Source organism: Cervus elaphus, chromosome 18 (assembly GCF_910594005.1).
Source record: "Cervus elaphus chromosome 18, mCerEla1.1, whole genome shotgun sequence".
In the NCBI taxonomy this organism is placed as follows: Eukaryota; Metazoa; Chordata; class Mammalia; order Artiodactyla; family Cervidae; genus Cervus; species Cervus elaphus.
The window spans coordinates 52,954,012-52,970,252 of NC_057832.1; the positions used below are offsets into that span (position 1 = coordinate 52,954,012).

At 39.5% G+C, this 16,241-nt stretch overlaps 1 protein-coding gene across 1 annotated transcript in view; it reads left to right on the forward strand.

Annotated features, from left to right (window-relative positions):
• The window catches only part of ARMC10 (armadillo repeat containing 10), a 77,276-nt gene extending 61,222 nt beyond the window's left edge, over positions 1 to 16,054 (forward strand). Inside the window, exons 5-6 of the mRNA XM_043873301.1 lie at positions 14,030 to 14,101; positions 15,122 to 16,054. Of these exons, the coding sequence (XP_043729236.1) occupies positions 14,030 to 14,101; positions 15,122 to 15,373 (324 nt within the window). The 3' untranslated portion in view covers positions 15,374 to 16,054. The remainder of the gene's footprint in view (positions 1 to 14,029; positions 14,102 to 15,121) is intronic.
• The last annotated feature ends 187 nt before the right edge of the window (positions 16,055 to 16,241 follow it).

The following is a 16,241-nucleotide window of genomic DNA, read 5'->3' on the forward strand; positions in this document are numbered from 1 at the left end:
TTTTCCTGCTTTGTAAGCCTTGGGGCTGTTAAATCAGCAAGCTATCACTCAGAGCTAGCTATCCTTGAAAATGGACCACTTTAAGTTGTTATTTCTTATATTCACTCTGCTTACTGGAGTTAGCAGAGCCTTGGTGAAAGTCCTCCTGGCTTATAAATGAGAGCCCCGTGTGCAGAACAAAGAACCAAGGCCAGGTGTCGGTGTCCCATGACTTCTTACCCGTCATTCACCCCACTGGAGAAATTCCTAACCCTGCGATAGCTCTGCCGAGGGTGCTGTGGTCCATCTGACTTTGGGGCAACTCTAAGGAAGGAGGCCAGAGGTGGGAGCCCTGACACCAGGAGACCTGAATACCAGGTGATTCCCTCTCAGGTCTTTGGGACTCCAGGGTCCACCATCCCACCATCCTTGAGGTGCGCTTGCCTTGATTTAGCTGTCCTACCCGGTTCCAGACATTATCATCCAGTCCGCAGTGAAGCAGGCACTGCAGGTCCCAGAGGGGCTATTTGCTGGCACATTGTTCACAGCTCCCTCAGCCCCATGATGGTCTAGACTTGGGAATCAAGGCTGCTCAGGCTCCAGGAACGTGATCCAGCCCAGGACCCCAAAGCTTGAGAGAGGAGTGTCCTAGGCATTCCACTTTTGTAAAATTAATTTTTAGGCAGTAGTGGACTATAGGGCATGTATGCTGTTGTGTTTAACTGTACATTGAATTATATGTAGACATACCTGTATTGTCAAGTACTTTTTTCATGTAGGTTATTACTGTGTTGTGTCTAGGTTCCTAGGCTGTACAATAGGTCCTTGTCAATTATCTGCTCCATTTCTGTTCGTGTGTATGTTTCAGTCCCATCCTCCAGTGCATCCGTGGCTTCCACCTTTCCTTTTTGGTTAGAATGTTTGTTTCCAAAATCTGTGTGTTTCACTTGGGAAACATACTTCATTTCTTACCATTTCTAGTTTCTACCTATCAATCACATCATAGAGTGTTTGTCTTTCTATGAGTTACATCACTGCATATGATCATCTCCATTTCTGTTGCTATAAATGGCATTACTGCATCCTGTTTTCTGGCTCAGTAGAATTCTCTTCCATATATGTACCACATCTCTATCCATCTGTCCATGGACATTTTAATTACTTGCATCTCCAGACTACTGTAAATAGTACTGCAATGAATGTCACAGTGTGTCTGTTCCAGGGATGGTGTTCTCTGGGTACTGAGCCAGGAGTGAGACTTTCATATTGTGTGGTAGCTGTGTTTTTAGTTTCTTTGGGAACCTCCATCCTGTTCTCCACAGTGGTTCTTACCAATTGACAATCCCAGGAACAACATGGGATTTGGTTGTTCAAATCCCATTTTCACATTTGGTCAACACTTTCTTTTTCTAGACTTTTTCATGATGGCCATTCTGTTTCTTAGTAATAGCTTGTTGTCACTGTGAATTGAATTTCTCTACTTATAATCAACAATCTGGGTGTTGGAGTTCATAAGACAGGGGCCTGGGATCAAAGGGAATGTGTTCACAGTAAACTCTCATGTGCATGGGGAAGCCAGCTACAGAAGGCAGATTCTGGAAGGGTCAGGTATTGAGAAAAAGATAAATGTTTTTTTGGTTTTTTTCTTTTCCCTCATAGAGGCTATTACAATTTGTTCAGTAGAGTTCCCTATTCTATGCAGTAGGTACTTTTTCCTTATCAACTTGATATATATTACTGTGTATATTAACACTTTCCTCCTAAACTCTTAATTTATCCCTCCCTTCTAACTTTCTTTTGATAAGCATAGTTTGGTTTTCTCAGTGTATGAGTCTGCTGCTGATTTGTAAATTAGTTCATTGGTGTGAATGTATAGATTCCATCTGTACATGATATCCTACAATATTTGTCTTTTTCTCTCTGACTTACCTCACCTAGTATGATGATTTCTCAGTTCATCCGCGCTGCTGCCTGTATCATTATTTCATTCTGTGTCATGACTGAGTAGTATTCTAGTGTGTATATGTACCACTTAGTCTTCCTTTTTCTGTCAGTGGACATTTTTGTGGGTTCTTTTATAAATAGTGCTTCCCTGAAAATAGGGGTGCATATGTCATTTTGAATGATGATTTTCTTTATGTTTAGTGCTTCAAGGAATCTCTGTACTGTTTTCCATAGTGGCTTCACCCTTTACCTCCCCACCAAGATTGTAGGAGGATTCTCTCTTCCGTACATTCTTTGCAGTATTTATTCTTTGTAGACTTTTTTGATGATGGCCACTGTGACCAGTGTGAGGTGATGATACCTCATTGTAGGTTTGATTGGCATTGACTCAGTAATTATTGATGTGGAGTATCTTTCCACTTGCTTTTATCTTTGTACACCTTGTGAGTACAATTTACCTCTTAAAACTGGATTCTTGAAAGTTGACCTTCCTTTTGAATTCTTTTCCGATGATTTGTTGTTATTGTTCAGTTGCTAAGTCGTGTCCGACTCTTTGTTACCCCATGAACTGCAGCATGCCAGGCTTCCCTGTTCTTCACTAGCTCCTGGAGTTTGCTTAGACTCATGTCCATTGAGTCAGTGATGCCATCCAAGCATCTCATCCTCTGTCACCCCCTTCTCCTTTTGCCCTCAATCTTTCCCAGCATCAGGGCCTTTTCCAGTGAGTCAGTTCTTCACATCAGGTAACCACAGTATTGGAGCTTCAGCTTCAGCACCAGTCCTTCCAATGAATATTCAGGGTTGGTTTCCTTTAGGATGCACTGGTTTGATCTCCTTGCAGTCCAAGGGACTCTCAACAGTCTTCTCCAGCACCACAGTTTGAAAGCGCTCAGCTTTCTTTATGGTCCAACTCTCACATCCATACATGACTACTGGAAAAACCATAGCCTTTACTACATGGACCTTTGTTGGCAAAGTTATATCTCTTCTTTTTTACACTAAGTTTGTTATAGCTATTCTTCCAAAGAGCAGGTGTCTTTTAATTTTGTGGCTGCAGTCACTGTCTGCATCGATTTTGAAGCCCAAGAAAATAAAGTCTGTCACGGTTTCCACATTTTCCTCATCTATTTGCCATGAAGTGATGAGATGAGATGACATGATCTTTGTTTTTTGAATGATGAATTTTAAGCCAGCTTTTTTACTCTCCTCTTTCACCTTCATCATGAGGCTCTTTAGTTCCTCTTCACTTTCTGCCACTAAAATGGTATCATCTGCATTTCTGAGGTTGTTGATATTTCTCCCTGCAGTCTTGATTCTAGCTTGTGTTTTCAATGATTGTCTCAGGACATTCCTTGAGGGCAGGTGTCATTTACAGCCCTGTCAGATTTGTGACTGTTAAGAGCCCTTGAGTACCTGTTTTAAGGTGTATATATTGATCTGAACCAGCTAATTACTGACTGATCCCCACACCTTTCCTTTTTGGTAACCCTAAGTCTCTTTTCTAAATCTGTGAGGCTGTTTCTTTTTTGTAAAGAAGTTTATTTGTATCCATTTTTAGATTCCACCAGAAGTGATAACCTATGATACTTGTCTTTCCCCTTCTCACTTACTTCACTTAGTATGATCATCTCTAGTTTCTTTCCTGTAACTGGAAATGGTGTTTTCATTCTTCATGTCTGAGTAATATTGCCTTCTGTATATGTTCCCCATCTTCTGTACCTATTCATTTGTTCTACACGTAGGTTGCTTCCCTGTCTTGGCTGTTGTACCTAGTGCTGTCACATTATTTGGGGTGTAGGTGTCTTAAAATTTTTTATTTCTCTAGGTCTGCATGTGTGGGATTATTGGGTCACTTGGTACTTCTTCTTTTATATTCTCTTAACTCATTTGGCTGTGCAGAGTCTCAGTTGTGGCATGTGGGATCGTTAGTTGCAGCATGGGGGGAGAAGGCTCAGGGCCTTCTGCATTGGGAGCACAGAGTCTTACCCACTGGACCACCAGGGAAGTCCCACTTGGTACTTCTGTGTTTAGTCTTTTAAGAACCTCCATACTGTTCTCTCTAGTGGCTGTACCAATTTATATTCCCACCCACAGTGTAGAAGCATTCCCTTCGCCACACCCTCTGCAGAATTTACTGTTGTAGGTTTTTTGAGATGGCCATTCTGATTGATGTGAAGTGATAACTTCATTGTACATTTGATTTGCCTTTCTCTAAGAACTAGTGACCCACTCCAATAGTCTTGCCTGGAAAATCCCATGGATGGAGGAGAGCCTAGTAGGCTGCGGTCCATGGGGTCGCTAAGAGTTGGACACGACTGAGTGACTTCACTTTCACTTTTCACTTTTACACATTGGAGAAGGAAATGGCAACCCACTCCAGTGTTCTTGCCTGGAGAATCCCAGGGACGAGGGAGCCTGGTGGGCTGCCTTCTGTGGGGTCGCACAGAGTTGGACATGACTGAAGTGACTTAGCAGCAGCAAGAACTAGTGATGCTGAGCATCTTTTCATGTGCTTTATGAAGCTGTCTCTGTAACTTTGGAGAAATGTGCATTTAGATCTTTGGCCAATTTTTTATTGGGTAGTTTGTTTTTTGATATTTTGTTGTGAGTGGCTAGTATGTGTTGGGAGATTAATTCCCTGTGGGTAACTTCATTTGCTTTTTTTTTTTTTCCCCATTCTGAGGGTTGTCTTATTCTTCCACTGATGGTTTCCTTTGCTGTGCAAATGCTTTTAAGGTTTATTAGGTCCCATTTGTTTATTTGTGTTTTATTTTTCATGATTCTAAAAGGTGGATCAAAAAAGAACTTGCTGCATTTTATGTCAAAGCATGTTCTGCTTTTTTCCTCAAAGGTTTCATAGTATCTCTCCTTCAATCTGTCTGGATTTTATTTTTGTGTATAGGGTTAGGGAATATTCTAATTTCATTCTCATTTTCCTTGCTAAGGAACCTGTATACTGTCCTCCACAGTGGCTGTTCCCAATTTCCATTCCCAGTCAGTCTAGGAGGGTTCCCTTTTCTCTGCACCCTCTCCAGCATTTATTGTTTGTGGAGTTTCTGCTTATGGCTGTTCTGTCCAGTGTGAGGTGAATACCTCAAACCTCGTTGAAGTTTTGGTTTGCATTTCTCTCGTATTTAGTGATGCTGACATCTTTTCATGTGATTTCTTTAAAAAGTGAGTTAAACTTGCTTATTCAAATTGGCTTTTTGAACATCTGCCATGTTATGAATATTTTCCTGGTTACCTCCCTTCCAGCATTTCTTGAGGGAAGATTTTTTTACTTACAGCCCAGCAGGCATTGTGAATATTAAGTGCCCATCAACAGTGGTTTCAAAGTTGTTGTTATGGGAAATGGCCACAAGGTAGCAGCATGTCTTCATGCCCAACTCTGGCTGGGGAAACTGGGGAAACCAGAGCCTTAGGGGAAGGTCCTGTTCCTGGATTGTAAGTTAAGAGTGGAATGTGCCAGAAGACACATTTAAGGCTTGTATCTCATACCTTCTTCCCTTTTTACTCCTTATTGTTAGTTTGCTTAGTCATGTCCAACTTTTTGCGACCCCATGGACTGTAGCCTGCCAGGCTCCTCTGTCCATAGAATTCTCCAGGCAAGAATACTGGAGTGGGTAGCCATTCCCTTCTGAAAGGGATCTTCCTGACTCAGGCATTGAACCTGAGTCTCCTGCATTGCAGGCAGATTCTCTACTGTCTTGAGCCACCAGGGAAGCCCTCTTTACCCTTTGTCCTCTGGACAAATCCCAATTCCAGCAACACCACTCTGCAGAGGGTGCTTTCACCCATAGGTGGGGCAACCCTAAGGAAGGAGGCTGGAGATGGGAGCCCCACCACCAGGAGACATGGAGCCCAGGGGACTTTTCAGGGCTCTTCCAGCCCAGAGGCTCCACCATGCTTTGGGTGCAGCAGCCATAGTTTTGCTGCCGGAGGACCCACCTGGATGTGGAGGTTGTGGAGGTTGTGGGCCCATGCAGAGAGACACACACACACCAGGTCCATGGGCAGGGCTCATTGGCTGGCACATCCTCCCCAGACCCATCAGCCCCACGTCAGTCCATCCTTGGGAGCCAAGCCTGCCCAGGCTTCAGGGATGTGACAGCAGCCCCAGTCACCAAGGCCTAAGGGGCATAGAGTCGGCATTTTCTTTTTGTAATTTGTATCTTGTATTGGTATATGGATGACTTACAATGTTGTAAGGTCTGTTTGTTTTTTTTAGGTGTACAGCACCATAAACTAAAATATATATAGTTTATTATATAGCATTGACCAGTAGGAGTCCTCGTCCTACAGTGGGTGATTTTTGATTATAAAAAGTATGTTCATCTACACCTGCTCATTTCTTACTGCCCACCGCCTTTGCCTTTTGGTAACCATAAGGTGCTTTGCTGTGTCTTGTGAGGCCTTTACTGTTTGGTAAAGAAGTTCCTTCGTATCCATTTTTAGAATCAGTCTCTAAGTGGTATCATATGATACTTGTCTTTCCTTGACTCACTTATTTCACTTAATGTTAAGTGTAATTGTCCTTCCTTCCTTCTTGGTGGTGTGTGTATGTATCCCATCTTATACACCCATTCATCTGTCCTCATCCACTTAGGCTGCTTCCACATCTTGACTATTGTACATAGTGCTGCCATGAACGTTGGGGTGCATCTGTCTTTTTTCTTTCTAAATTTATTTATTTTAATTGGAGGCTAATTACTTTACAGTATTGTAGTGGGTTTTGCCATACACTGACATGAAACAGCCATGGGTGTACATGTGTCCCCCATCCTGAACCCCCCGCCCATCTCCCTCCCCATCCCACCCCTCAGGCTTGTCCCAGTGCACCGGCTTTGAGTTCCCTGTTTCATGCATCAAACTTGGATCTGTTTCACATATGTATGTATGTTTCAATGCTATTCTCTCAAATCACCCCACCCTCGCCTTCTCCCACAGAGTCCAAAAGTCTGTTCTTTACACCTGTGTCTCTTTTGCTGTCTTGCATATAGGGTCATTGTTACCATCTTTCTAAATTCCATATATATGCATTAGTATACTATGTTGGTGTTTTTCTTTCTGACTTACTTCACTCTGTATAACAGTTCATCCACCTCATTAGAACTCATTCAAATGCATTCTAATAGCTGAGTAATATTCCATTGTGTATATGTACCACAGCTTTCTTATCCATTCATCTGCTGATGGACATCTAGGTTGCTTCCATGTCCTGGCTATTATAAACAGTGCTGCGATGAACATTGGGGTACACGTCTTTCAGTTCTGGTTTCCTTGGTGTGTATGCCCAGCAGTGAAATTGCTGGGTCATACGGCAGTTCTATTTCCATTTTTTTTAAAGAAATCTCCACACTGTTCTCCATAGTGGCTGTACTAGTTTGCATTCCCACCAACAGTGTAAGAGGGTTCCTTTTTCTCCTCACCATCTCCAGCATTTACTGTTTGTAGACTTTTTGATAGCAGCCTGGCATGAGATGGTACCTCATTGTGGTTTTGATTTGCATTTCTCTGATAATGAGTGATGTTGAGCATCTTTTCATGTGTTTGTTAGCCATCTGTATGTCTTCTTTGGAGAAATGTCTGTTTAGTTCTTTGGCCCATTTTTGATTGGGTCGTTTATTCTGGTATTGAGCTGCAGGAGCTGCTTCTATATTTTTGAGGTTAATTCTTTGTCAGTTGCTTTGTTTGCTATTATTTTCTCCCATTCTGAAGGCTGTCTTTTCACCTTGCTTATAATTTCCTTCATTGTGCAAAAGCTTTTAAGTTTAATTAGGTCCCATTTGTTTTTGCTTTTATTTCCTTTACTCTGGGAGGTGGGTCAGAGGATCCTGCTGTGATTTATGTCAGAGTGTTTAGCGTATGTTTTCCTCTAGGAGTTTTATAGTTTCTGATCTTACATTTAGATCTTTAATCCATTTTGAGTTTATTTTTGTGTCTGGTATTAGAAAGTGTTCTAGTTTCATTCTTTTACAAGTGGTTGACCAGTTTTCCCAGCACCACTTGTTAAAGAGATTGTCTTTTCTCCATTGTATATTCTTGCTCTCTTTGTCAAAGATAAGGTGTCCATAGTGTGTGGATATCTCTGGTCTTTCTATTTTGTTCCATTGATCTAGATTTCTGTCTTTGTGCCAGAACCATACTGTCTTGATGTCTGTGGCTTTGTAGTATAGTCTGAAGTTAGGCAGGTTGATTCCTCCAGTTCCATTCTTCTTTCTCAAGATTGCTTTGGCTATTAGAGGTTTTTTGTATTTCCATACAAATTGTGAACTTATTTGTTCTAGTTCTGTGAAAAATACCATTGGTAGCTTGATAGGGATTGCATTGAATCTAGATAGCTTTGGGTAGTATACTCACTTTCACTATATTGGTTCTTCTGATCCGTGAACAGGGTATATTTCTCCATCTATTTGTGTCCTCTTTGATTTCTTTCATCAGTGTTTATAGTTTTCTATATATAGATCTTTTGTTTCTTTAGGTAGATATATTCCTAAGTATTTTATTCTTTTTGTTGCAATGGTGAATGGTATTGTTTCCTTAATTTCTCTTTCTGTTTTATCATTGTTAGTGTATAAGAATGCAAGGGATCTCTGTGTGTTAATTTTATATCCTGCCACTTTACTATATTCATTGATTAGCTCTAGTAATTTTCTGGTGGTGTCTTTAGGATTTTCTATATAGAGGATCATGTCATCTGCAAACAGTGAGAGTTTTACTTCTTCTTTTCCAATCTGGATTCCTTTTATTTTTCTTCTCTGATTGCTGTGGCTGAAACTTCCAAAACTATGTTAAATAATAGTAGTGAGAGTGGGCACCCTTGTCTTATGCTTGATTTTAGGGGAAATGCTTTCAATTTTTCACCATTGAGGATGTTTGCTGTGGGTTTATCATATATGGCTTTTATTATGTTGAGGTATGTTCCTTCTATGCCTGCTTTTTGGAGGGGTTTTATCATAAATGGATGTTGAATTTTGTCAAAGGCTTTCTCTGCATCTATTGAGATAATCATATGGTTTTTAATATTTCAATTTGTTAATGTGGTGTATCACATTGATTGATTTTGTGAATACTGAAGAATCCTTGCACTCCTGGGATAAAGCCCACTTGGTCATGATGTATGATGCATCTGTGTTTTAAAATTACAGTTTTCTGGAGAAGGAAATGGCAACCCACTCAGGTATTCTTGCCTGGAGAATCCCATGGATGAAGGAGCCTGGTGGGCTACAGTCCACGGAGTCGCACAGAGTCGGATACGACTGAGCAACTTCACTTTCACTTTCACTTTCACCCCTCAGCTGAGAAGACTTTCAGCTCTTGTGTTTGCTATTGATTGTTTTCTTGAGTTCTCAAAGACCTGTGACCACATTTTTTTTTAAGTTGCCTGTTTTCTAATTGCATCACTTTACACACTGTTGTCTAATAATATGTGGTATTTAGAATGCCTTCTTAATTACTTTGAGCAGCCATTGCCTGTATTTTCTTAGCACCTCCTTGGTTTTCTTACGTGAACTCATATGACAGGGAAATGCAGCTTTTTTGTTTGCCCTCTCTGCATACTGGACCGTCTGAGTCAGTGTTCTAACTAATCCCTGATGGTCTCTGAGCTACTGTTCTACCAGACTCAGTAGTTATGTGCTTCAGGAATTTTTCGGTAGAATTGGTCCTATTAGGAGACTCTTGGTGTCACCTTTGTTATCTTAAAAGCTGGTCCCTTCGCTGAGGCTCTTAATTTTTTGAAAACTTGATGCTATTTCAGCTGAAAAAAATTGGCAAGTCCATTGAAAAAATTGAGGGAAGCCATTTAAGAAATTGAAAAGTAATCGCAAACAACATAGAGTAGTTGTGACTTTCAGTTCTGTATCAGTTGAATTTTTGTGCTCTTTTCCCTGTGTACGTGGTGGTTCTATTTTTCTCCAATAAAACTTTTTATTTAAAAAAGTAAAATAAAATAAAATTATAGTTTTCTCTGAATCTATGTCCAGGAATGGGATTGCTGGGTCCTATGATACTTCTCCATTTAGTTTTTAATGAACCTTTGTCCTGTTCTCCATGGATTTACTGACTTTCAGTCACACCAACAGTGTAGTAGTGTTCCCTTTTCTCCACACCCTCTCCGGCATTTATTGTTGTAGATTTTTTTGATGATGACCATTCTGAACTGTGTGATATCACATTGTACTTTTGATTTGCAGTTCTGTAATAACTTAGAAATGCTGAGCGTCTTTTCATGTGCTTAATGGCCATCTCTGTGTCTTTGGAAAAATGTTCATCTAAATCTTGTGCCCCCATTTGATTGGGTTGTTTCTCTGATACTGAGATGAATAAGCTGTTTGTATGTTTTGGAGATAAATTCCTCATGGGTGTCTTTGTTTGCAAATATTAGTTACATTCTAAAGGTTGTCTTTTTGTTGTATTTATGGTTTCCTCTGCTGTGCCAATGCTTTCAAGTGGAATTAGGTCCCATTAGTTTATTTTTATTTTTCATGATTCTAAGAGGTGGATCAAAAAAGAACTTTCTGAAATTTATATCAGAGCATTATCTGCCTGTATTTTCCTCAGGAGCTCTATAGCATTCATCCTTTTGTTGAGGTCTTTAGTATGTTTGGAGTTTATTTTTCTGTATGTTAGTGAGTATTCTAATTTCATCCCCCTTTTCATTTATTAAACAACCTGCACACTGTTCTCCATCTTGGCTGTTACTAATTTACCTTCTCACCACGGGTGCAGGGAGGTTTCCATTTTCCCACACCATTTCCAGCATTTTCTTTTGGACAGTGGCCATTGTGAATAGTTTGAGGAAATCTCTTTGTAGTTTTGATTTGCATTTCTCTAATATTTAGCAATATTGACATCTTTTCTTTTTGTAAACAAGGTGAGTGAAACAGCTCTTGAAATTGGGTTCTTGAGCATCTGCCCTGTTTGAAACCTTTTCTGATGTCATACCCCAGGATATACCTTGAGGGCAGGTGTTTTTCTTGACTGCCCCTTGTGAATCTTAATTGCCCATCAGCACAGGTTTTTACAATTTCCCTTAGGGGAAAGAGCCGCAGGGTGATAGCATTTCTTCATGGCACCTTTTCCCCACCATTTAGTTTTTCTTCTTCACTGGTGCAGAGTTGATTTTCAGTGTTGTATTTGTTTTAGGTGTACAGGACCTTGATTCAGTTGTACATAGACCTGAATCTTCTTTTTCGGGTTCTTTTCCCATAGATTATTAGTGTTCAGTACTGTTCACTGTGCTATTTAGTAGCTCCTTTTTATCTGGTCAACATACATCAGTGTGTATATGTTAATAATGAGTGATGTTCTGTATCTCTCGATGTGCTTATATTTTATGAAGTATAAATAAAATTTACCTCTTGAAAGTGGCTCCTTTAAAGTCTGCCCTGTTTTCAATTCTCTATTGTTGATTTACCCCAGGGCATTTCTTGAGAATAGGTATAGTTTAGAGCCCTGCAGGCCTTGTGCAGATTAAATACCACTCAACTCTGTTGTTAATATTGTTGATCTAAGCGGTGGCCACAAGATAGCAGGCTCTCCTCAGCCCAACTGTGGTTCTTTAAAGCAACCTGAGCCTCAGTGAAAGTCCTGATTCAGTGTTGAATTTTAAAGTGAAAAGTAGGATAACACAGACTGAAAGCTTGTCTCCATTCTTGTTATCTTTAATTAAATTCACTTTTATTTCTTACTGTACGAACACTGATATACAAAATGTATTTTCAGCTTTGCATATATACATATTGATTCACAATTGAATTTTTTTCCCATATAGCTTATTACAGAGTGTTGAACTCCTTTCCTAGGTCTTTGTTGATTATCTATTTCATATAGTGATTACATCTGTTACATCTAAACTGTATAATTTATCCCTCACGCCTCCTCGTTTAGTATGTTTTTTAACTCACGTCTGCTTGTACTTTCTCAAGTAATCTATGTGTATTTTTAGACTCCACTTTTAAGTGGTACTTGATATTTGTACTTTTCTGATTCTTACTTTCTTCACTCCTTTAATCACCCCCTCGTTTACCTGTGTTCCTGAAAATCACAATAATTCATTCTTTTTCTTGGCTGCATCACATTGTATTGTGTACATGTGTCACTTCCTTATCCATTCCCCTCTTGATAAACATTTTGTTTGCTTCCATTTGTTGGATGTGAAAAATTCTTGTCCAGTGCATAATTGGCTGCATGAGACTTTTCAAAATCTGGTTTTCTCCTCAAATACCATTTGGGGTGGTTCTGCATGAATTTTGTCTCAACAGTTTCTTTCAGACATATATCCAGGAGTGGGATTCCAGATCAGATGTAGCCCTACTTAATTTGTTAAGAAACCTCCATAGTGTCCTCCCTCGTGGCCGTCACTAGGTTACTGTCTAAGCAACAGGCTAGGAGGGTTCCTTTTCACCCCGCCCTCCCTGGCAGTTGTTGTTGTTGTTTTTAATGATGGCTCTGACTGGTGCAAGGTGATCCTTCATTGTAGTGACAATTTGCATTTCTCTACTAATGAGTGATGGTGAGTATCCTCTTATGTGTTTCATTTCTTAAAAGAATATTGTCAGCAAAACTTAACTCCTGAAGTGGCTTGAAATTTGAGCCTATTTGGAATTTTCTTTTGATTGCTTACCACAGCACATTTCTCCAGGGCAGGTTTCATTAATAGCTGTGCAGGCCTTGCAATAATACAGTTCTCAGCGCTGGTTTTTCCAGTTGTAATTATGGGAAGTGTCCACACGGTGGCAGCATATCCTCTTTTCCCAGCAAAGGGTCCATAGGGCAAGGAGATTAGGGAAAGTTCTGATCCTTAAAAAAACTAGGGATGCATATGTATACCTATGACTGATTCATGTTGATGTTTGACAGAAAACAATAAAATTCTGAAAAGCAATTATCCTAAAATTTAAAAAAAGGAAACTAGGAATAAAACCACCATATAATACAACAATCCCACTATTGGGCATATACCCTGTGGAAACCATAACTGAAATGCAGCATTATTTACAATAGCTTCAACATGGAAGCAACCCAGATGTCCATCAACAGATGGATAAAGCAGCTGTGGTACATATGTACAATGGAATATTAGCCATAAACAAACACATTTGAGTCCATTCTAATGAGGTGGGTGAACCTACAGCCTATTATAAAGAGTGAAGGAAGTCAGAAAGAGAAAAGTATCATATATTAACACATGCATATGGAATCTAGAAAGATGGTACTGATGAACCTATGTGCAGGGGAGCAATGAAGATGCAGAAATAGAGAACAGACATGTGGACAGTGGAAATGAGAGAGCGGGATGATGAGAGAGTAGCACTGAAACATATACATTATCATATATAAACTAGATAGCCAGTGGGAACTGGCTGGCTGATGCAGAGAGCTCAAACCCAGTGCTCTGTGACAAGCTAGAGGGGGTGGGGTGGGATGGGAGGTTCAAGACCGAGAAGACATGTGTATACCTACGGCTGATTCATGTTGATGTATGGCAATTATTTGTAAAGCCATACATGATGTAAAGCAATTATCCTCCAACTAAAAATGAAATGCCAAAAAAAGAATGCAAGTAGTTTAGCTAGTCCAGTGTAAGTTGTTAACATGTTTTTGCTGATTATATCACTGTCTGTTTAAAAGACTATAAAATTTTTCACATAACAGTATGCACCAGGAATCCCAGAAAGCTAATAAAAAGCACCATATTGTAAGTCTTCATAACCAGACTTTCCCTACATTCTCATACTTTAAAGTAGAAATAAACTGAAGTTTGAGAGATGGCTTTTTTGTTCCAAAGATCACATTTTATGTAACAGTAATCATAATAAAGATTATTTATGTAACATGTTAAAGTTACCCTGTGTTAAGTATTTGTGTGGGCCAGTGGTGGGAAGTGAAGACATTGACTATTTTCTCCCTATCAGTATAATTGAAAAACTAAGCTTTTTAAGTAAAATGAATGGAGAAGACTTCGTGGAATGGAGAGAATTTAAATTAGACCTTGAAGAACAGGCAGGACTTTAAAATATGGACATGGTTGGGAGACAGCACGTCAGGTAGAGAAAATCCACGCTTGGTTGTCTGAAATAATCTGATATTTTTCTTGTTTCAGGTTCAAGTTTTGAAGCTTCTTTTGAATTTGTCTGAAAATCCAGCCATGACAGATCGACTTCTTGATGCCCAAGTAAGTACCTGCATATTTGTGCTGTTTATACAAATATATCAGTTTGGACAGACAGATCCAGAAGGAAAGGCTTTACCCCAAACTATTAACAGGAATTCTCCCTGAGGAGCAATATTAGAGGCGGTTTTTCCTTGTTTTGGTTACCTTTGCCTATATGAATCACTTCAATTTTCTATAAAAACCATATTTTACTTCTGAAAACTGTTTTGGAAAGGTCTCCCTAGTAGTAGTAGATGGTAATTTTTGTGTCTGTTCATTTGGGGTACTTATCACACCTTTTATACTTGACCTGTTAATGCCCAGTGTATCTCAGTATCCAGGGACACTAGTATTCATGGAGGCCCCACCATGCGCCTGATGCCCAGTTGAGTGCTAGGATATACCAGTGAGTACAGCATGATGTGGTGCTTGCCTGCTTGCCGCTTACAGTCTAGGTAGAGGAGACAGAAAATGTAAGAAATGAGCAAGATAATTAAAAGCTGTGGTGTTTTGAAGGAAGCATAGTTTGTACTATGATAGAATATCCTATAGAAAAGGGACCCTGTTTTATTATTCATCTGCTCAGCCCTTACACCTGGCACCTTGAATTAATGAGTTTCCATGACGACTATATATGATGGATCTTAAAGAGGAAAAATGACTACATTCTAGGATTCCAAGAAAACAGTATTTTTAAGCTAAGACACAAAACCTCGTGGGAGGGGGGTTCAGGATGGGGAACACATGTAAATCCATGGCTGATTCATGTCAATGTATGGCAAAAACCACTAAAATACTGTTAAGTAATTAGCCTCCAACTAATAAAAAATAATTGGGAAAAAATAAATAAAAAATTAAAAACAAAACCTCTTGTTTCCTTTGGTATATGATACAGGGGTGCTTAAGATTTTACACATTTATGTTATGCTGTTTCAGGAACAGTTTTCCATAACAGGATTTTTAAAATGTGTTCAGTACATGTGAAAAGACCCATGGAAAATGTTTTTGTATATTTTTAATTCTCATTGTTTTCTATTTCAGGTGGACTCATCATTCCTTTTACTTCTTGATGGCCATGTACCAAAGGAGATTCTTCTTCGAGTTCTCACACTGCTTCAGAATATAACAAACTGCCTCAACGAAGAGCGCAGTTTAGCTACGCAGCCAACTTTCCCTGCAGGTTCACTGTTTTCCCTGTTGTATGGAAAAGAATGTGCCCAGAAAATGAAAGCTTTAGTTCATCACCATGATGCAGACGTGAAGGAGAAGGTAACAATGATACCAAAATTCTAATTGGTTGGTCATATTTTTCCAGAGTAATGCAGTCCAGAAGTAATACACAGAAATTTCTCATTTTTCACCTTCCTCACAAAGAGATTCTTTCAACTGCTGAATTTAAACAGTAAATATCATGTACTGTAAATACATTTCATCTTCAACACAGCTACAACTTGCCATGGTCTTCTGGTTTGCTTTGGACCATTTTACTGATACCAAATGAATATAAGAGCTTGTTCTGAAACTGTTTTTATTTTGCTTTTTGGTAAGCTACTTCAGCTATTCCCTCTACACGGAGCGACAATGACGTTTTGTATGTAAGCTACCCTTCCCTTGTCGAAAGAGATTTGCAGTTACTCCACCGGGACAGCAACACTGTTTCCTAACTGCCCTAGGAAGGACCTTGTTCTTCTAGTAGTGATGAGATCCTGTACTCCCAAGGCCACCTGCCACTCAGGTCTGTTCTAATCATTAGAATCTATTTTTCGTCCATGAAAACTTTTAACTATTAGGAAAAATGTTTCCTAATACCCACTCCTCTTTACTGTGTATAACATACTGGTATCAATCAAAATTCATCCAAAGGCAGCTGGTTAAATCAGTTATCTAGTCTTTAAAGAGAAGTCTCAGTGTGCTGATACGTAAGGACATCCATGAAATACAGTTGTTTTGCAAAATACATGTTGTAGAAAAATAGCTGTAATGTGACTCCATTTGTGGTTTTTTAAATCTAAAAACATATGCTTATATATGGATATATGCTTCTGTCATTCATATATAGGCATGTTGGTATATCTAGAATGAAACCCAGTCTCCTGAGAGCAGGATTGGAGAGTGAGGAAACGACTTTTCTTTGTACAGGTGCTTAGTCTAGTGTTCAAAA